General features: G+C 41.7%; 1 protein-coding gene across 1 annotated transcript in view; it reads left to right on the top strand.

Moving 5' to 3' along the window:
* The first annotated feature begins 3,863 nt into the window (after positions 1 to 3,863).
* Positions 3,864 to 19,696, top strand: part of cdh5 (cadherin 5) — a 38,461-nt gene continuing 22,628 nt past the window's right edge. Inside the window, exons 1-6 of the mRNA XM_037124522.1 lie at positions 3,864 to 4,782; positions 16,598 to 16,837; positions 17,171 to 17,450; positions 18,189 to 18,305; positions 18,429 to 18,596; positions 18,737 to 18,918. Of these exons, the coding sequence (XP_036980417.1) occupies positions 16,598 to 16,837; positions 17,171 to 17,450; positions 18,189 to 18,305; positions 18,429 to 18,596; positions 18,737 to 18,918 (987 nt within the window). The 5' untranslated portion in view covers positions 3,864 to 4,782. The remainder of the gene's footprint in view (positions 4,783 to 16,597; positions 16,838 to 17,170; positions 17,451 to 18,188; positions 18,306 to 18,428; positions 18,597 to 18,736; positions 18,919 to 19,696) is intronic.

The following is a 19,696-nucleotide window of genomic DNA, read 5'->3' as shown; positions in this document are numbered from 1 at the left end:
GTAGTGAAGCTCAAGCCTTAAGGAGAGGTCAGCTGCATTCAAACCATCTACGACTAAACATTTAAAGAAATCTAAAGAAAAAAACTATAAATCAAAGATTCTTCATGAAACATCGTTCACAAAGGAGACTGTGGAGACGACCACAGTCTCTTGGAAGGTTTGCTTTGTTGTGTTTATTTTTTTCTCATTTGTGAACCTTTAAAATTAGAAGTACTACCAGTTGTATTGACAAAATAACCTTGAGGACAAGGGGCTTTAAAATCTAAAGACATTCTGTTATTGTCAGCCAACAAGCATTTATTAGCTTTAAAACTTGGAGCCCTTCACCTCAACAAGACCCGTCTTCACAGCGCTGTTTGCAGTTTTGACAGTTAACGTTTTCTGCAAAGCACTCATCCGCTCAGTTTTTGACACCTTGTAACGCCACATGTGTCGTATCACGTTCTCATCACGTGTTTATGAGCTGTAACACGAGATGTTTACGAGACTCCGTTTCAACATCTGTGATTCTGTAACCACTGGATAGTTTTAAGGAGACCTCGGGGACAATTTCCAGCTCGGTCTGCGGCGACCAAAACAGATACTTTTCCGAACCGTAACCAAATGGTTTGTGTGCCTCGATCTAACCAGGTCAAAGCACAGTGATGTCTCGAAATAAAACGACCTTAAAGAAATGTCCGTGTTTTGCAGAAGGGTACATAGGCAACATTTATTCTGGCGATGGGGTTTTTGGTGTTTTTGTTGGCGATTTTGGGCGCTCCATATTACCTTGTCTATCCTCTCAGTCTGCTCATGTCAGAAGCATTGTAGGTGTTAATGATGAAAGCAGTCCCTTTAGGCAGATATAGCACCGTTGAAAAAGATCTGTCATGTCAGACATTTGCCTCTCTCTCGTTCTGCTTCTCTCTCTCAGTCCTCCGGTCCTTGATGTTCGGCTCCCACTGGTATTCCTCCAGTCGAACCACCAGTGGGGGAACATCACCCGTTTCCTTACATGTCATGAGTGAAACGAGGATGCAATTTTTAGTGCCAAAGTGTTTTTTTTTCCTTTTTTTTTTTTTTTTATAAGGAAAGTAGGCCAAGAGCATGAGGATTTTTTTTTGAAAAAGATGGAATGACAGGGAGACACAGAGGGGAGAGAGAGGAAATGAGATGTGTAAACAAGAGAGTTTCCATCATATTTGTGACGTTTTGTTCTGTTTGTTTGTGGGACGACCATCATTCCCGTACACGTCTTCCGCTTTTTGTGAAGAGAACCGACAGCCGACAGGAGGACAAACTTTATCTCTTTGTTATTTCCTCTCTTGTTCCTTTTTTTCTACATGCATATACATCACTGTCTGTGTCACCGCCATCAGAAAAATAACTCAATTTAAAGGCGATTTAAAGGCACAGTTCCACTCACAAAGCAGTTTACATTATTAAACGTGTACAATCTGAATTAAACACGCGTTAATAGAGACACATAAAGCCTGGAGAATTAATTTAATGTGTGGTTAATAAGGATTAGAATAATGTTGGGTGATAGATTTAATAAAATACATTTTCAGTCACTGTCCTTCAGGCTTTTTCTTCTTTCTCTCTGAAGTTCAGCTGTCATCAAAGTCACTAGTCTCTCTTTTATCTGTCTGAAAATGACAGTTTTACACACACACACACACACACATATATATGCACACACACCACACTTTTAGGCAGAATATTTTTTTTTTCATTCCCCCCGAAGTTAGATGTCGGCTCTCTGTCAAAAACAAGATGACACGTAGAAAAGTGGAGCTCACCGGGGAAACAAAAAGACAAAATGGGGAAAATAAAAAAAATTATATCCAAAGAAATATAAAGAGAAGAGCAACTGGGATGATAAGTGAAAGAAGGTCGCATGAAGTTGGGCATTTAGATAATACATACAGAGATGTGTTAATGGCATCGGGTTGCTTCTGGTACCATTAAACTAATAGATCCATGAGTCTGAAGAAGGGCAGTTTATAATCCCACGTGACGGGATTTGACTGCTGAAAACTATCATGGCGTCCAACATTTTACTGATCTGGAGGCATCTTGCAAGGATTTGACTGGCCGGTGTAGAGTGTTTTTTCTCTGGCTGACATCGTGTTGCAAACGTGATCAAGGTCCAATGTTTCTGCAGAACCAGCCAACATTTCTTGTTGCGTCCTGTTATCCTGCAACATCGGTTTATCAAAACAAAGATAACTGGTAGACAAAAGTTACACTAACATCTGTCCTACGAACCGAAATGCAAACTGTACATCCTTGTAGTTTAACAAAAGCAGCAACATTTGCAGCATTTTTTATACATCCATGTTTAGTCTTGTTCTACATCGTAAACTGTAGGTGTGACATGATATACCAACGATGGCAATAATCGTGATATTTTAAAAGGGAAATGTTGATATAGTGTTGATAATATTCTTTTGTACTGCCATCCTTACATGTAAATAATAATACACTACTGAGGATAATGCACCTCAATGCTGGCTGCCACCTGCCACAAAAGGGAAAGAAGAAGACGCAGTAACTAACAAGCTAACTACTACAACGTTGTGTGGCTGCCGTCAGAGAAGATGACAGAAACTCTATAGAAAATTTGGCCGTGATAATCGTGAAGTGAAAATCTGATGTCGTGACAGCTCGATATGATACGATTCTAGGTTCCTAGGATGTAAATGTGATGAAGCGATTAATCATTTACGCTATAAAATATCAAACAATTTCCCAAATTCATTCACACTCATAACTGACAGAGAAAAACAGCAACTCCTCACTGACAATTAATTTATCTTTTGATCGATTTTATGGATTAGTAAACTAATTGTTACAGCACTAATGCTTGTGCTCCTGCATAGACATCATTATTTGTGTGCACAAAACAAAATGGTACAAAAGTTTTATGGCCCTAAACAGTTCGTTAAATAGTAGATCTTTTTCTTCGCGCCTCACAGCCTCGTCGCAAAAAGTACATTCTGTGTAAAATCACGACTCTGACCAATCACGCCACAGAAAATGAGATACTATAAATACACAGCTAGCAATAAGAGAACAGGATTCCAAGTAAATATTGATTTCTGACATGTTGATGTTAGGCGGCTCTGCTCCCAGCTGTAATAAAAACATTGTATGTAGAGTGGAGCCGAAACTGCAAATAACAAGAGAGCGAGCAAACAGACAGAGTGAGAAGAAAAGGAAGGACGGAGAGGGAGAGAGGGAGGGAGGGAGAGAGGGAGGGAAGTGGAGAGAGGGAGGGAGAGAGGGAGGGAAGTGGAAGAGAAAGACAGGAGGACGGCTGCTGTTGCCACAGGAGAGGTTTCATGTAAAAACACACACACACGGCCGGCTTTCCTGTCCAATTCGCCAAATTACTGTCGAGAAGAGGAGGGGAGGGGGGGTGAGATGGATGGAGTGTGTTCGTGTGTGTGTGTGTGTGTGTGTGTGTGTGTGTGTGTGTGGCCGGGCGTCCGACTCATCTCATTTACCGGCTTAGACAAGATCTCTCTGTCAGATACACTCTCACACACACACACACACACACACACACACACACACTCGCCCGCCGAAGTCTGAAATATTTACTAGCCTCATGTGGGGAAATCTCCCGGGATTATCCCCAATAACCTGTTTAACTTAATCCTTATCTCACACACATGAATAATAAATCTCCTTCCCCCCTACTCTCCGTTCTCTCTCTCTCTCTCTCTCTCTCCTCTCTCTCTGAGAAGGACTGAGGAGTAACGCCTCTCTCACCTTACTCCCCATCACCCTCCCTCCCTTCTTCTCTCCCTCTCTCTCACTCACTCACTCCATCTGCTTCATGAACATGAGCCGGCTGCTTCCACTGCCTCTCCGAGCGTCTTTGAGCTGTTTTGACATATGTGCTCCATCTCTGCTCCTCTGCCTCTTTTCTTTCTGTCTTGCCATCAGTCCCATACCTCTCTCCATACCTCTCTTCCCCCCCTCCCTCCCCACCGCCTCCAGGACAGGAAAAGGAGCGGTAGCGGGGCGCACCAGCGAAGAAGACTGACCACAATAACAGGAAGAGGAAGTGGGCAGTGACCTGTGTGAGGGAGGACTGTGGTCGGATAGCTGCGGTTCAACACTTTCTGGCCGCTGGATGAGGAAAAACCACATCAGAGGCGGCGGAGGGGAAAAAAGAGCAAGAGAGACTTGAAACCTGTTGGACTCCTGAGGAAAAACCTTCCCAACCTGAGGAGGGAAAACAGGGTGATAAAGACTTTTTTACAATAAATAATTCAGAGGTGGAAGAACTGGCGTTATTACCTTTTGGGGAAAAAGAAAATCGTCCGACTCGAACAGAGTGAAATCTCAGTGATTGCCTGCTGAGTGAACTCTGGTTATTTTTTTGTTCCTCTGTAGGTTTTTTTTTTTTTTCTTTGAAATCCAATTCTGGGATACAGACTTATCTTATTATCTGCTCCACAGTTGAGAAAAGGAATTGTAGAGAAACCTGGTGAGCCACGAGAGAAATCTCTGCCCGTACACCTGCTGCTCTCCTCCAACGTCAGGAAAAGAAAAGCAGCAGACAAAAAGAAGCCGGAGCGCTGAGGAGACAGTTGAATCAGGAGGTGGTTTTACTCCCCGTTGAGCACACGACCACCTACCAGCCACAAATTTCTACCACAGCCTGCCACATTAATAACGCATAACCCCACAGTGAGTGAGCAGGAGAGCACCAAGGATTTAGGCTTCGTTTTGGACCAAAACAAAGATCTGAATATTTCTACTTGGCTTGGACTTTCTATCTGTGTGGTGAGTTTTCTTTTCTTTATCATTTCTCTGCAGGGAATCACTGATTGCACAGGTGTGTGTCTGTATGTGTGTGTGTTCAGTGTGTGTGTGTGTGTGTGTGTGTGTGTGTGTGTGTGCTAGACAACAAGTATGAGAGTAGATGTGACGAATGCACGGACACATCCAGGGCTTTTTTTTTTTCTCTCTCTCTCATTCAGCTAAAATGGGGCTGTGAATTCACATTTCCCCTTTTTTCTGATTCAAAGAAGCAGTGTACGGCAGCATAGCCAGAAAAATGTAACCCAGATCCCTTTGAAAGCGCTCCAGGCTACTTCCCCAGTCACTCCGGGGTGAAGAGCTCATGAATACCGGTCAAACTGTCACGGAGACGGCACTGAAATAACTCGGAAATCATGGTTATAATCCCCCTTTACAGGACGGGCTGTCGGCCCCCGTCACCGTGCACATACGTTATGCCAATGATCTCGGACAGCTCGGTGTAGATCTGAATGCTGTAATTGAGCGCTGCTTCCCCCCCCACCTCCCAACCCCCAGAGGCTCGACTGTCATTCTTGAAAACAGACTGCTGTGACCATTAAGATGATGCAGGATGATCTGTGGACACAGGAGGGAAACATTTTAACAGCAGACTGAATCCACCAGGAGTTCTCCAGCTGGGTCATATTGAAGAAAAAACATTTATTCCTGCGACCGTAAAGTTGATGTTAAGTTGGTGTGGCTGTAAAAACACTGATGACACCATTTAATATTTCCATCTTGTCAGTTGAATGGTGTCATATTGCCAGGTGCTCATACACAATTAGTTTAATATGTCATTCCTTCACACATGGAGCAGAGGACCATGTTAGGATGAAACCACATCTTTCTGTGAAGATGTTTTATCGTTGAGATGCTGTTTCGGAGGTGTTTCTGATGCTCCGGTCGTCCTTGTTTCCATCTCACAATGTCACAAGTGTTTGTGTGGTTTCTGTAAAGGAGAATAGTTCCTCTGCAGCGATGGATTTTCTCTGTGGATCAGGATCCATGGAAGGACAGAGGTGATTTGATTTGGTTGTTACGTTGAAAGCCGTTGATGCAACTAAACCCAGTGGTCTAATTCCTGGAGAGGGAGCTATCAGGGAAAATCCTTTGGGTGCCATCTGGGAGACTTCACCCTCCCACACACACACACACACACACACACACACACACACACACACTCACACATAAACACAAGATTCGTGATTAGAGCCATTCATTCATTCAGATATATGTCAGAGTGCTTGACAAGCTGTCCAGCTGTGGCCATGTTAGCACAGCTGAAGTCTCTGATTACAACTGAAAGACCCAGTTAGGGTTTTATTTTCAGTCACTGACCTGTATTCTCCATTTTACAGAATGCAACACACTTGTATTTGAACATGTTTAACTTAAGTTTTCTGTAAAATAGGTAGTATTTTTCTTTCTCTCTTCTTTTCTTCGTTAGGATCTCTGTTAGTTTCCCCGAGGTGGTCGCTAATCTTCCCGGGGTCCTTACAACAAAAACTCAAATTAACACCTGACTATCAGCAAAACTGGAAAACACAATGAAATATTAAGATAGGAAACTAATTAAATTACTCTGCACTTAATACTTGAAGATTAGAGAACAAGTCAAATTACTCTACACATTAAATCAACAAGTAGAAGAAACCACAAAGACAAAATTGTCATTCTGGTATCGAGAAATAAACAAAAAGCAAACAAAAACACACAAAAACGACAACATCTCGTCCTCAAGGAATGGATTTATAGTGACATACAACCATCTAAATATGTTCATGAGTGAAAAACACAGAATTCGCATTTAATTTGAAGTTAAGAGGGAAAGAAAGTGGAATGAAATCTACAGAAATGTATAAAAAATCTGGTCCAAAGCTCCATCTTGGTTAAATATGGAGCAAACTGACCTTGTTGGACAGATTTTTCAGTTTTTGTCCATCAGTAAAAGCCAATCGACACCACCTACAGATCTGATGTGTTGGCTGAAGATGGAGGCTTCAACAAAAGAGAATAAATGAGCACACGTGTACTTTCCAATCATTCAGTATGTTCTAACATAACAAGTACATCTTAAATCCCTCATGTTCTCCCTCCACATTTTCACTATTTGGGGGTCTGTAGTTGGACATTTCGCCCTCAGCAGACAGCAGAGGCAGACAGCTGAGCCAAATCCAACAGGCTGGGCTTTAAATTACTTTCAGATGACTGTTGGTCATTACTGTCGGTTTGAAATCTGGCCGACATCCTTCATGACGGCTCACTTTAATAAAATCTGATTTGTCTGATTGCGAGAGAAAATAGAATTAGCTGGAAAATGTACGAACACCAATCAGAGCATGAATACACTCTGTGACATGAGAGTGGTGTGCGTGAGGACACAAGTGTGTGTGTGTGTGTGTGTGTGTGTGTGTGTGTGTGTGTGTGTGTGTGTGTCTGTGTGCATGTGAGTAGAAGCGGTTCCTGGTGTGACTTGCTGGCAGACAGATTGTTAGAAGCTGCTCTGTGATTAAACCTGTTTTAATCTCAACAACAGACACACATACACAAACACACACACACACACACACACACACACACACTACAGCACTCAGCAGTCCAACAACGCCACAGATCTGAAGGAAACAAACTTATGGGTTTAGGGTAGTAAAAGCAGAGTAAAGAAAGCTAAACTGTGTGAAAGACATCATTTTGATGCAAGTTTTTATGTAACATGACTTGAAGTTTGACGCTCCGGATGTGTTTATAACAAAGTGTTGGTCAAGATGAACAACACAGGAACGATTTCTCTGATTTTTTTGGAGCCTTACAAGTATCAACGTTGACCTCTTGAGCGCACCATACAGTCACCACATTTGAACAAGTCCTTTCTCTGGGGAGCTTCAGCAAATGCCATCGCAGTCAGCCTGCTCCATTATGCAGCAGGCTATCTCGTGTGCAAGTAAAACAGTTTCTTGTGAGGGTGCTGCTACAGAAACCGTCCTGTGATCACCAAAGTCATCAGGGATCATCCTCTGGGCATTTAAAGATTGTCAGAAAAAGAGAAAAAGTTCATCCTCAAGGTAGCTAAGTAGAGAACATGATCATCAGCATAGATACTATTACATAGGTACTGTAAGTTCAGAGGAGAAGGTCATAATGAAGATCTTTAGGAGTCATCCTCTGGGGACTATGAATATTCAGAGCAAATACAATAATGGACAGACGCTTAGACATATAAACCAGTGACAACACCCACTGCCATTTTGAAGTTTCAGGTTTGGCATTGCCACTGCCGTCATCTTGTTTTTTCAAGCCAGAATAGACCAAATTTGGACATTTGGAAACTGTTTAGAAGTAGAAGAGAAGTAGGGTCAAGCTTACATACAGTGGGACATCAATTTAAAATCATTGGTTTATGACATATATTAGCTTAAATTTTCAGCCGACTTCAACAAAACAAGTGGTATCAAGTTAAAGGGCAGAGGGTTTGTCATTTGTGAATCGAGGCTGACGTTATTTCATCAACATCACTTGCATAAGAGTATATTTATTGTTGACCAAAGAAATATGTCATTTTTAGAGTTTCTATTTCTGTAAGCAGACATCCAACATTTATAGACGCATCAATCAAAGTATGCTTGTGACAATGTTTCTGGTTCTGGCATATGAAGATTTTTGTTCCCTGATCAAACCTGTTGTCTTCAAGCTGAAACCAGGCCAGAGTCTCCCCGTAAGCTCAGAGTTTTATTTTTTTGCCTTTGGGTGTAGCCACTGGTGAGGATTTGGTTTTAGGGGATGACGTGAACAGCTGAGTCACTGTGCCAATTTGAATGTCACATTTGAATAATTATAAAATAGCTTAAAAATCAGAGGAACATTACACTTCCTGGGCATGTTGCAAAGTTGTATTTGAGCGGCAGAGAGAAAATACGGCATGCTACTTTGTTTTTTAGGTTTATGTCAAACGCGGTGGAGGCTGAAGTGCCATTAATCAGAATCAAAGATGTGATGAATGAGATCCAAATGAAGACGTACATTCCTGTTGTCTCCTCGGGTTTCATCACGGAGGACCGAGCTGAATTTTATTTTTCAAAACACAAAAAAGCGACACAGCCACACTTGTGCATGAACTTCAACCACCCTTCAGCAACATCCGCCAGGATTATGAAGTCTTGTTGACTCGTTTCTGTGCTTTAGCCTTTGGTTCAGTAAAACTAGGTCAGACCTGTCTGCCAGTCACAAAACATCCCGGAGAATGACAACTGTATCTCTGCTCCTCCGTCACACACACACACACACACACACACACACACACACACACACACACACACACACACACACACACACACTCCCTAGCCTGCGGACAATGTAAAGATGTAATTACAGATATTCCTGGATGTTATTTATTCTTCATACCTCTGAAAGATGCCTTTGATAAATGATGCCATAAATAACTTTGTATAATCCTGAAGTGAGATTTGCATGCATAGCGCTCACAGTCGAGAGGAAAATTAAAAATGTGACTAACAACTACCGACATAAATCAAAAATGACAGGTAAGAACAACTATAAACACAAATCTACACTTAATTTACATCTTCTTGATCGTGCTCAATACTCCTGTCACTTTCCATGCATCAGTCTATGTAGCCTAGACTGATTTATGATGATAGGCCAATCTTTCCCTTTAACGTCTGTGGAGAGCAAATCCATAGTCACCTTAGCGTCCCACGCATACCTGCCAACACTTCCAATTCCCATGGGCGTCTCCTTATGTGTGATTTGTATCTGAGTTTCTGTGAGGGATGGGAGGCTACCTGGCAACTCGATCCGGACATAGAAGTGAGCATACGCAAACAATCCTGCCTGACGTTTGTTACCCGTCCCTGCGCTCGCACACTCCCTCCACTCCCTTCAATTTGCTGCAGAAGATGGATGAAGCGGCTGCCAAGAAGAAGAAATATGCTTCCAAATTTCAGTCAACATGATGCAAGACTTTCCTCTGAGTGTTGTCCTTCATCATTTCACTGCCACTCTTGTGCTTTCTGAAGAGTCTCACACTCTCACAGTGTTACTATTTTCGATATTAGCTGTAGATTTAGACTTTGGGTTGCTTTTTTGTATATTTCCCGTTTCTTTAAAGGTTTATATGAGGTCATTTTATTCTCACTTCTCATAGTTATTCTATTAGTCAGTGGGTAACTGATATCTGTGGGGAGGGCAGGAGAAGAGAAACTGGATAAGAAATGGAAAGTCCATTGACCGGGTCACTGCTTTGTCCATGATTTCACCCATTTGGTGCGGTTTCTGCTTATTCTTGGCATTTGTCTCTTCCCCACTGCTATTTGCAACTTCTTTATCAGACAGTTTGTTGATTTGGCAAGAGTGCTATCAAAAAATATTGCTTTATCACAGCAATGGTTTGCATATCTGCAGGCCAGAGCCTTCTGGTTTCCCCTTTTTGAAGGATGAAGAGAGGACACCACTCTCCGGTGCTGTGGAGAGGTATTTCATCTCCACCCCACAGGTGCAGAACGTACAGCGAGTTGGCTGTCAGTTGTGATCTTTGCGGTGCGTTCAGGAGCAGCTTTTTGGTCGAGACACAGGCGATGTGAGGCGGTCTTTGTTGCAACTAGTTCTTTGATGTCAGTTTTGTGTGGCGGAGCCCTCAGGCAACAAAACTTCATGGCTAGGCTCAGGAAAACATTGCAAAAGTCAACTTTGAGTCTTGGTTTCACACAGAAGATCAAGAACATGAAAGTGCTTTGCTTATTTGACCCATAGCCTCAACAGTACTTGGACTTTCTCGCTCTTTATACTCTCGCTCTGCTCTCCACAGAACTAATTGGGAACAACTGACTTTGACGCATGCACTGCAGGCAATTTCATAGTTTAAAGTCCTGCTGTTGTGCGCAGATTGAAGAGGCTGGGTTGGACTAAAAGGTCCGGTGTATTGGCGTGCGTACCCTCCAGACGAATCATCCGCCTCCCATCTTATAGGGTGCTAACTGTGCTTTTAAGGTGAGGCAACAACAGTGACAGGGATGAAAAAGAAGAGAGGTGAAGAAGAAAAGGTGAGAAAAGGAAAAACGCAGAGATGATAGGCAGGAGACAGGAATAGACTGTGTGAAAAACAAGATGCAGTTCTCACCTTAAGCGATTCAGCTGGGGAGGTATGGTAGAAACTTATGAGGAAGAACAAAATGGTTGAAAGTACGAGTCGGAAAGTTAAGACAAGCAGAGAAAAAGAGTGTGAGACAGATGGCAAGAGGCAAAAACCAACAGAATGAAAGAGAAAAGGACAAAGTGTGACACAGTCAGAAACTGAGAAAGACATGCAGTCAGCAGCTGAATACCAGGAAGGGTGTGTACGCCCGCTAATGATGACCCTTCATTAACACAGCCGTCGGCATTTCCCAGAAGGCATTGTGTTTACACTTCCTGATGCTGATAAAAGGGGAGGAGAAAGACGCCGGCCGCTGAAGTCGGAAATGCGCTTTTAAAAAATGCCCTTTTACGGAAAATGTCCCCAGCGGATTTGTCATCGCAGCAGTAATTGTGTGCCTGTGTGTAACCGGTTGTTGGATGTTACTGTATATGTGTGAGTAAGATGTTGTCCTGTGTGTGATGGTGAGGGAACGTCTGGCTGGATTCTGATTCAGCCTCTCTCTTAACATTTCAGTGTTCTTTGCTTGATAAATACTGTATCCCAGGATGGCTGCAGCCCCAATTAACCAAAACATTATCAATTATTAATCCAATGAAACTAATATTGTGGAAGCAAAATGTTCAATATGTTATTTTTGTTAACATGTTATTTGTAGATAGAGTCTCAAACTGTCAGTTCCCATGATTGTGATTTGACACTGAATACTTGCTTCCTGCCTGCTCAAGAGGACAAACATCCCAGTCATTGTTTTTTTCTTTTGTCGTTACCTCTTAGAACAAGAGAGAACAAAAGAGTATGAACGAATAGGCAGAATCCATGTGGACAAGGTTTTTTTTTTTTTTTCAAGGTTCAGTTTTCAATTTTTTGTTAAAGTAAGGGAAAGATCCTGAGAACATCCTTACAATACCTGTCGCTGTTGCCATGAACAAGGCTGGAGATGTCCCAGGGGCTCATTAAAAAAAATAAAAAATCCCTGGCTTTGTCACCACAAACGTGGCTGGAAAGTGTCCCAAGGTCTTCTTATGAGTATCCAGCGCTGTCACGCTTCAGAGCGTTGATATGCCGCGATCCCTCGTCAAAAAATACCCAGTGGTTGCTCACTGACAAATCTTGAAACAATTCCCAACTATAGTCACTGTCTTGGCAACAATCTTCACCACAATGATCCCTGGACATGAAAGTTATATACATGTGATACGAATGTGATATGACAGGGTTTGTAGGTATGTCAGTACATTAGACATGTTGGTTTGCAGAACCAGTAACTGCCAACATGTTATACAAGCGAATGAATAGTGGGGTGATATCAAAAATAACAGGAAGCCCATTTAGCTACTTATCTTACTAAATACTGTATGTACATGCTTAGACGTTGTTTTCTTGTAATACAAACTTAAATAAGTATAAATAAGTCTTAGTCATGTTTAATCATTTAACAACTTGTTCCAGTAAACGTTTGACAGCTCAATTCTCATTTTGAGAACTTTAAAGTTGCGTATTTATCCAAACGTTGACCTTAAAACCTGTAAAAAGATGAGATTTTTCATGTTTTCCAAGCTCACACGAGGACCGCTTTCCATGAAAGTCATCTAAGGACCGCTGTGTTTTTGTGAGCCACTACGTGAGAACACACATGTGCACACAGAACAGGCTGTGATAGATTTGATTGTCCAGAACATGTCGAGAGGAAGGATGTTGGGTGACGCGCCGTTAACGCTGCAGGACACTGTCAGGAACCATGTTGGGTCACAAACAGAAGCCATGTCTCACACTTCTGTTGAAGTGCTTAAATATGAGATTCAGTTTTATTGATGTGAGATTTAATATTTTACCAACACGATGCAAGTTTAATGGAAGTTAAAATGAGAATCTTATTTTCATTGCCCCTCTCTGTCCTCACATCCTACTTATCTTATCTTATCTTGTGTACGGTCTCGTTATTTTCTCTAAAGGCAGCCAATTTTGATTTGTTGGATGTGGCCAGAATTTAGTTTAAACATTCAAAAGGAGTGTGAAGCAGCAGCAGAACTGAGGTTATGTCAAAGCAACTGTATGTGTCCCTGTAGTTTCAGCAGGAAGATTTAAAAATGGTGAGTGTGCTACTTACACGATTAACTCACAATGTTTAAGTAAAGGTACGTTCTTTTGCACCTACTGTCCTTAATGAAAAGAAAAATATGCCCATACACAGTCTGAATTCAACTTTCTCTCCTTTATCAAACTCGACATTAACAAAATAAAACTCACAATCACAAAAATAAAACTCCACAATCACCTCAAGTTTGTTTAAATGAAGTATGATTTGAAATAATTCCAGCTCTAAAAGCCATTTTTGTCTGCTGCTGAACTGCCATGATTTCTTGTCTTCTCAGAATAAAAGCCCTGATTTAAACCACCATAAATCACCTCTGTACTTTCTGGTCGAGCATTATAGTGAGCAGCAGTAAGCATTTTTGGAGCTACCTTTGAATTCTGGTCATTTCTTTCAAATTTCACCTTCAAGGATTCAGACTTTGCATCTTTATGTAGACTAGGCATATCCAGTAATCTAGTAAATTAGTGTTTTAATAGATTACTATTATCAGAATATCTAATCAACATGTCAAAATTGATTATTGTGGCAGTGGCTGAATGAGACGTTGTTATCTGTACGTCAGGTTCTGGGTTGTGTTTCTGAAGCGCCCAGAATGATTGCAGAAAATAAATTAGATTGTGAACAAGCAACAACATATGAGAGGCTCAGCGTGAACTGATGAAAGACATCAATTTGTCAAGTTAATTAAGTGTATTCCAGCTGTGTGGCTTTGAATAAGCAAAATCTTACACTGTAACTAAATGTGACATATAAACGGGTGCCAAAAGGTGCTTTTGAAGTTGCTGAGTATGATCAAAGTGTTGAAGTTAAAGAGGGACAGTAACGAGTGAGATTAAGGTATTAAATGGCGAAACAACCTCATCACTTTCTGTTTGTCAGAGATTTGGGATCCACAGTCAGAAAAGAACAGCACCACACTATCTGTAACCACTCACACTTCTGTTCAAGTCCACAGTAAATTGCAATAAAGGACAATTCACTTCTGTTTAATTAATTATAGTCCCGAAAAAGAAACCCAACAAAGAAAAAAACACGAGGGGAAAAATATAAAACCCAAACAAAAGCATGTGAAGTAGAGGCCAAAAAGCACTGTTGAGTCTTTTGTTTGAGCTGATTTGTGGGGAGCCGTGTGAGGAGGTCAGGGGAGGTCAGCAGAATACGAGATTAGGCCATTAGAGGGAGAAGACTTTGTGCCGGTATAATCCCCTCATCGTAATCTCTCTTTCTCCCTCCCTGCTGCTAATGGCTGGAAGACAATAAAATGCACTAATCTTTCCACTGGGATGGCACGCGGCTCTGCTGAGATATCTCCTGGAGTACAGAGCACATAGACTAAAATGTTTTGAAGATTATTTCCCTGGCATTTCTGCGTTATTAGATAGGGCCCAGTGGGGGGAGACAGGAATCATGGGGGAGACAGAGAGGACAGACAGAGAGAGAGCGTGAGACAGTCAGAAACAAGTTTACCAGACTGCTGGTGTTTGCGTGTGTGTGTGTGTCTTATACATTTTATTTTGGTTAAATACTGCTAAAATGGCTCGCAGGCAGGCGCAAGTGATGCAAGGCAGTGAAATGTCTCCAAACTCGTAATCAGTCAGGAGCCATGAACCAGATGAGATGCCAGTTTGGTTTAAATTTTATTGGAAATTCCTCCAAATTTTTCCCTTCAGCAGGAGTGAAACCTCTCGCCCGAGGACAATTTAATCTGTCTTTATCGAGGAAATCGATATTGCGAGTTGTTTGCGTGTTACATCGCGCAGCGCATCAGTGATGTTCATGATGTAACAAACACCACTGATGTAGTGAGAAACTATCCTTTACGTAGAAAAGAAGTTGCAGTCAACTGTGTATGAATCCATGGCTGGTTTGAAGCATATTTCAGCTTATCGGTGTTTACATATTCACATATAGGTTCATGTTCTCCAGAGGAACATCCTGTTGACTTTTCTGATCACCTGACTTTCCCATAAAAATGGCTGGAAGGTTAAACTGTTTGGGTTTTGAGCATTTGAATGTCTCCTTGACAGCTTTTGGCTGGATTACCATAACATTTCTGATGCAATCTTGTTTTTTTAACCTAATTATCAGGATAGTTGTTATTAATGTATAATGGTTCTACCATTCACTGATATGTTGACACTCTATGTATCTTGATGTCCAGTTATCAGTTTTGCGTTATCACAAGGCTGTGCTTATGTTCTGGTCAATCTACGGCACAAAAAACAGTTTTTGGGTTTAAAATCAGCTTTAAAATGTCTTATAATCTTGTTAAATACATCCAGTGGCGTCACCTTTACAAATGTTGAAACACTGCCTCACACAGTGGTTGCTGACTTGAAAACTGACAGCTCATAAATCTGTATTTTCAACGTCATAGACTACGTATTGCAGAAATATTTACACGTATGACGTGTACAAATTTGCACATAAAAGAAAAAATCAATTCATCCAATACTTTTGTTTCCCTCTGCAACAGCTGGTTTTCATTTACATGAAGAATTATAACTTCACAGATCTGCTGATGTGGTTTCAGACTCTTAAGTGTCTCTTTATTTCTGTGGTAGACCTCAAAATCCATTTATAATATTATAATAACCCCCAAATATTACCCCTGTTTATCAAGTCAGTGATCTCAAAAAGCTAAATCCACCAGGAATGTGGACTTGCTTATTTGTTTTACCGAGTCACTGCAGTCTGTCGCCAGATTGAGATTCAACCTTTATTGCTGACTTTATTGATTTACCGAAGCCGTTGTGCAATCTCCACTGTTGAGTTCTGTCAGAACCGTTGCATTTGACTTAAAAAATAGCATTCAAAGCTGAACCAATAATCCTGTAATTAAAGAAATGGTATCAACAACAAAGCCCTCTCTGTTCTGTACCCAAACCATTTCTTTTTCCCTTCAATTCATGTGCTGTATTGAAGGAGGAAAAAAGGAAATACCAATCAAAAATGTAAAATGTCAGCCAGTCCCTTTATGGTAAATGCCCTTTTTCTAATGGCTGATAAAGACAGACATCCTAAGTGGTTTTAATGTCAGCTCCTCTCTCCGTCTTTGTCTTCGCGCCTCTGTCTGTCTGTCTCGTTCTCTTTCTGTCTCTCTCTCTCTCATGCGGCACCAGTGGGTCAGGACCTAAAATGGGTCACAGGCCTATGTTTAATGGATCCCCACACGGCCACAGTAGTGAAATTCCTCAGCCCAGGTCCCATGATGAGAGGCTAAATGTTTCATTTGGGTCCCAGGCTGAAAAGGTTTAAGAGCCCTGGTCCTAAATGATAGCTAGACCTCGAGCTCAGCGGCGGCCTGTAAGGGGACGGCGAGTCCTTGGCCTTCACTCTGAGTCACACCCTGGCACAGTGAAGGGGTCTGTCCACGGCTGATAAGTGGTTTTAATGTGATCTCCTCTCTCCTTCTTTTGCTCCCTCTCTCATTCCCACTCCCTCCATATTCATCTCGGACTCGCCTCTTCCCTCTCTCACCCTTATTCATGCTTTTTTACCCCTCTCCCTCCCCTCTCATTCCCCTCATTCTTCCTTCCTTTCTCTCCCAGATGATGGCTCTGCTCCAGCTGTTGACTATGGGGCTCATGGCCACCGCAGCCTTGTGCGTTTTACCTGCTGCTGCTGAGGATTCGGGCCTTCCTGTGCTGGAAGCAGAGAAACTAGGCCCTGTTGACATTGTGAAGAAGGAGTCTCATCCTGTCCTGATCAGGCAGAAGAGACATTGGATCTGGAACTCTCTCTACGTTGAGGAAGAGAAACCGGCGCCCATGCCCTACAAGATAGGACAGGTAAAGTAACATCACGAACGCAAGAATCCTCCTTATGTTTCTGGTCTAATTCCTGGGCCCGGCTTACACAGTTTAGTCTTTAAATGCTCAGTAATCTACTTGCCATGGCTGTCTGAAGGGAAGGCACATGTATATTTTTGTCACTTTCATTCAGTTTGATGTTGTTTCATGCCAAGAATCTGGGGCATTAACTTGTTGCTAACCAGATCTTTGATGAATATCTGAGCGGTTCTGCTAGAATACTCTGGTTTATTTGTGGAGATTCGCTGGTTGGTTGTTGACTTGAGTCCTCGCTCCAGTCAGCTGTATTCATTTTCCTTTTTCCTCTCACAGTTGAAGTCGAGCCAGTCACTCGAGGTGAAGAGTTTCGAAATCGAAGGTGAAGGAGCAAACTCCATCTTCAGGGTGGATGAGAAGGGAGACCTGTTTGTCACCAGAGCTCTGGACAGAGAGGAGAAGAACGCGTACCATCTGACCGCCAGGATGTACGATGGGAACAAGAAGCTGATCGAGGATTCTGGAGACTTTGTCGTCCAGGTGACGGATATCAATGACAACACGCCTGTTTTCCCCAGAGTGTATAATGGATCTATAATGGAGAGGTCAACGATAGGTGAGTTGGGTGGATTTATTTGAAAAAGTTCAGCATGAAAAGTTTGCGATTGAATGAGGTGAATCAAATTATGTTTATTTGTAGAAATCTTTGTCATATTTACAATCTGATATCATGGTGTTGCTGTTGTTCCTGGACCATCACTGCAACTGCAATCATGTTTTCAAAATATCATCACTGTCATAACCCAGGCCTAACCCAGAAGGGTATCTTTGAACCCAAAAATGTTTTACTAACCCTGACACTCAATGTCTTTTGACTTGACTAGAAACAATGCTAATGCAGTGATTAAATATAAGTTGCTCTGCGATCAGTGTTATAGATGATTTCATTATGTTTAATATCTATTCTCTTTGAGAAAACACACGCTAAAAACATGAATAACAGCGTTTCCATGACTATAAAAGAAGAAAATTATTCACGTACAAAGTTTCCGTCGCTGCATGTGTTTGACATTTACTACTGAGTGGTACTTTAGATTAAAAATAGACTGGACATTTTTGAAAGGCTGGCAAAAATGAAACATAATGTCAACACCTGTCACAATCATTAGCACACCCCCCTGTGAAAAAAGCCACATTGCTGACTTAAATAACACAGTTCTAGCACATAATCACAATGCATTAATCAGTCAGACAGCCATGATGTTCAATATGAATCCAGCTGCTGAACACTTAACGCTGCAGCACGATGTGTTATTGATAATACACGTTCTCTGTAACCTTTATGTATTTTTAGGAACAAAGGTAATTCAGGTGATGGCAACCGATGCTGATGACCCCACCACTGCTAACGGAGAGCTCAGGTACTCTTTGATCCAAGACTTCTCTGCCTTCCAAATCGACAGCTTGTCAGGTGAGCTCACTGCACTGACATCCAACATGATTTTATCCTACAGCAACATTGTCTTTTGTCTTCCTTAACAAGTTAATGGAGGCAAGGTAACACCCTTCTGTCTGTCTCACTGTCTCTCTGCAGGTGTGATCAGCTGCAAGATAAGAAATCTGGACCGTGAGACCAAGAGTCAGTATGTGGTGGTGGTCAAAGCTCAGGACATGAGAGGAATGGCTTCTGGCAGCACAGCCACCACCTCTGTCACCATCACCATCACTGACACCAACGACAACATTGCTTCTTTCACTCGGAGTAAGAACGGAGCACTAGAGTTATACGACAATCTGTTATTATGATAAAGAGATGTATAACAAGTTTCTCTCCTGGTCAGATTACAATCATAACATGTTCTTTATCTTGACCTATACTGTCACTGTCTCTTCTGTCTGCAGGGATGTACGAGATGCACGTTCCTGAGGACCACAGTGTGACTGAGAAGATCGGCACTCTGGAGTTGGAGGACAGAGATCAGATTCAGAACAAAGAACCCCTCTTCACAGTCCCAAATGACATTGCCCAAATTTTTGCTATTGAACGCAGCCCTAACAAGGACGGCAACCTCATGCTCAAAAAGGTAGGAGGCTCTCGTGGCATCGAACGAGTGGACGATCTCAAGTCTAACGCTTGTTTGAAGTCGTGATTCAGCCTCTGTGTTTCTTTCTTTTGGTGTGGCGAGTTGATTTTTTTTTTGTTAGATGTGATACTTACAGACATTTAACTCTCTGCCTTTAGTGAATTTGTACCATGATTGCTGTCCACAATATGTGATGGAGTTTAGCTTTGTCCAGCACACTCCCACAGAGTGGATGAGGACTCAAGTACCTCTTCATTTTACCTCTTTGAAAAGCGTGACGGCTTCATGTCTGTATAGTGTATTGGATAGTACTTTATAGCAGAGAACTCTCAGTTGATGTGGTCATTCACTGGCAAGTATGAATCCATACACCACATTTATACCCTGAACATATTGATTTGTAGGTCTTGTGCATTTCTTTTCTTCAATACTTTATTATGTTTGCATTCATACTACTGTTCTCCCACTTTAAGTGGCAAAAATGGGACATCGGCCACTTATATACTTCTTTCAATGTACCTGTTGGCTTTTGAGACAACTAATGTACTCTAGATTAACACTGAACCAATTTTTTAATCCAGTTTGTTGCCCTATTTCAAGTTTTTTAAATTCATTGAGCTACTCCACAGTCTGTCCAAGTACCCACTTGAGTATGGGTTGCTCAATTTAATCCAAAATTAAATGAACTTGGTTGAGGTAGCGCAACCTAATCCCCAGAATAGATATAAAAGGATCATTTCTCCAAATCACTGTTTGTTGATACTTTTGTTGACCTATT

Source organism: Acanthopagrus latus, chromosome 15 (genome assembly GCF_904848185.1).
Source record: "Acanthopagrus latus isolate v.2019 chromosome 15, fAcaLat1.1, whole genome shotgun sequence".
Classification (NCBI taxonomy): Eukaryota; Metazoa; Chordata; class Actinopteri; order Spariformes; family Sparidae; genus Acanthopagrus; species Acanthopagrus latus.
The sequence above is the reverse complement of the archived record's forward strand: the minus strand, read 5'-3'. Positions and strand labels throughout refer to the sequence as shown.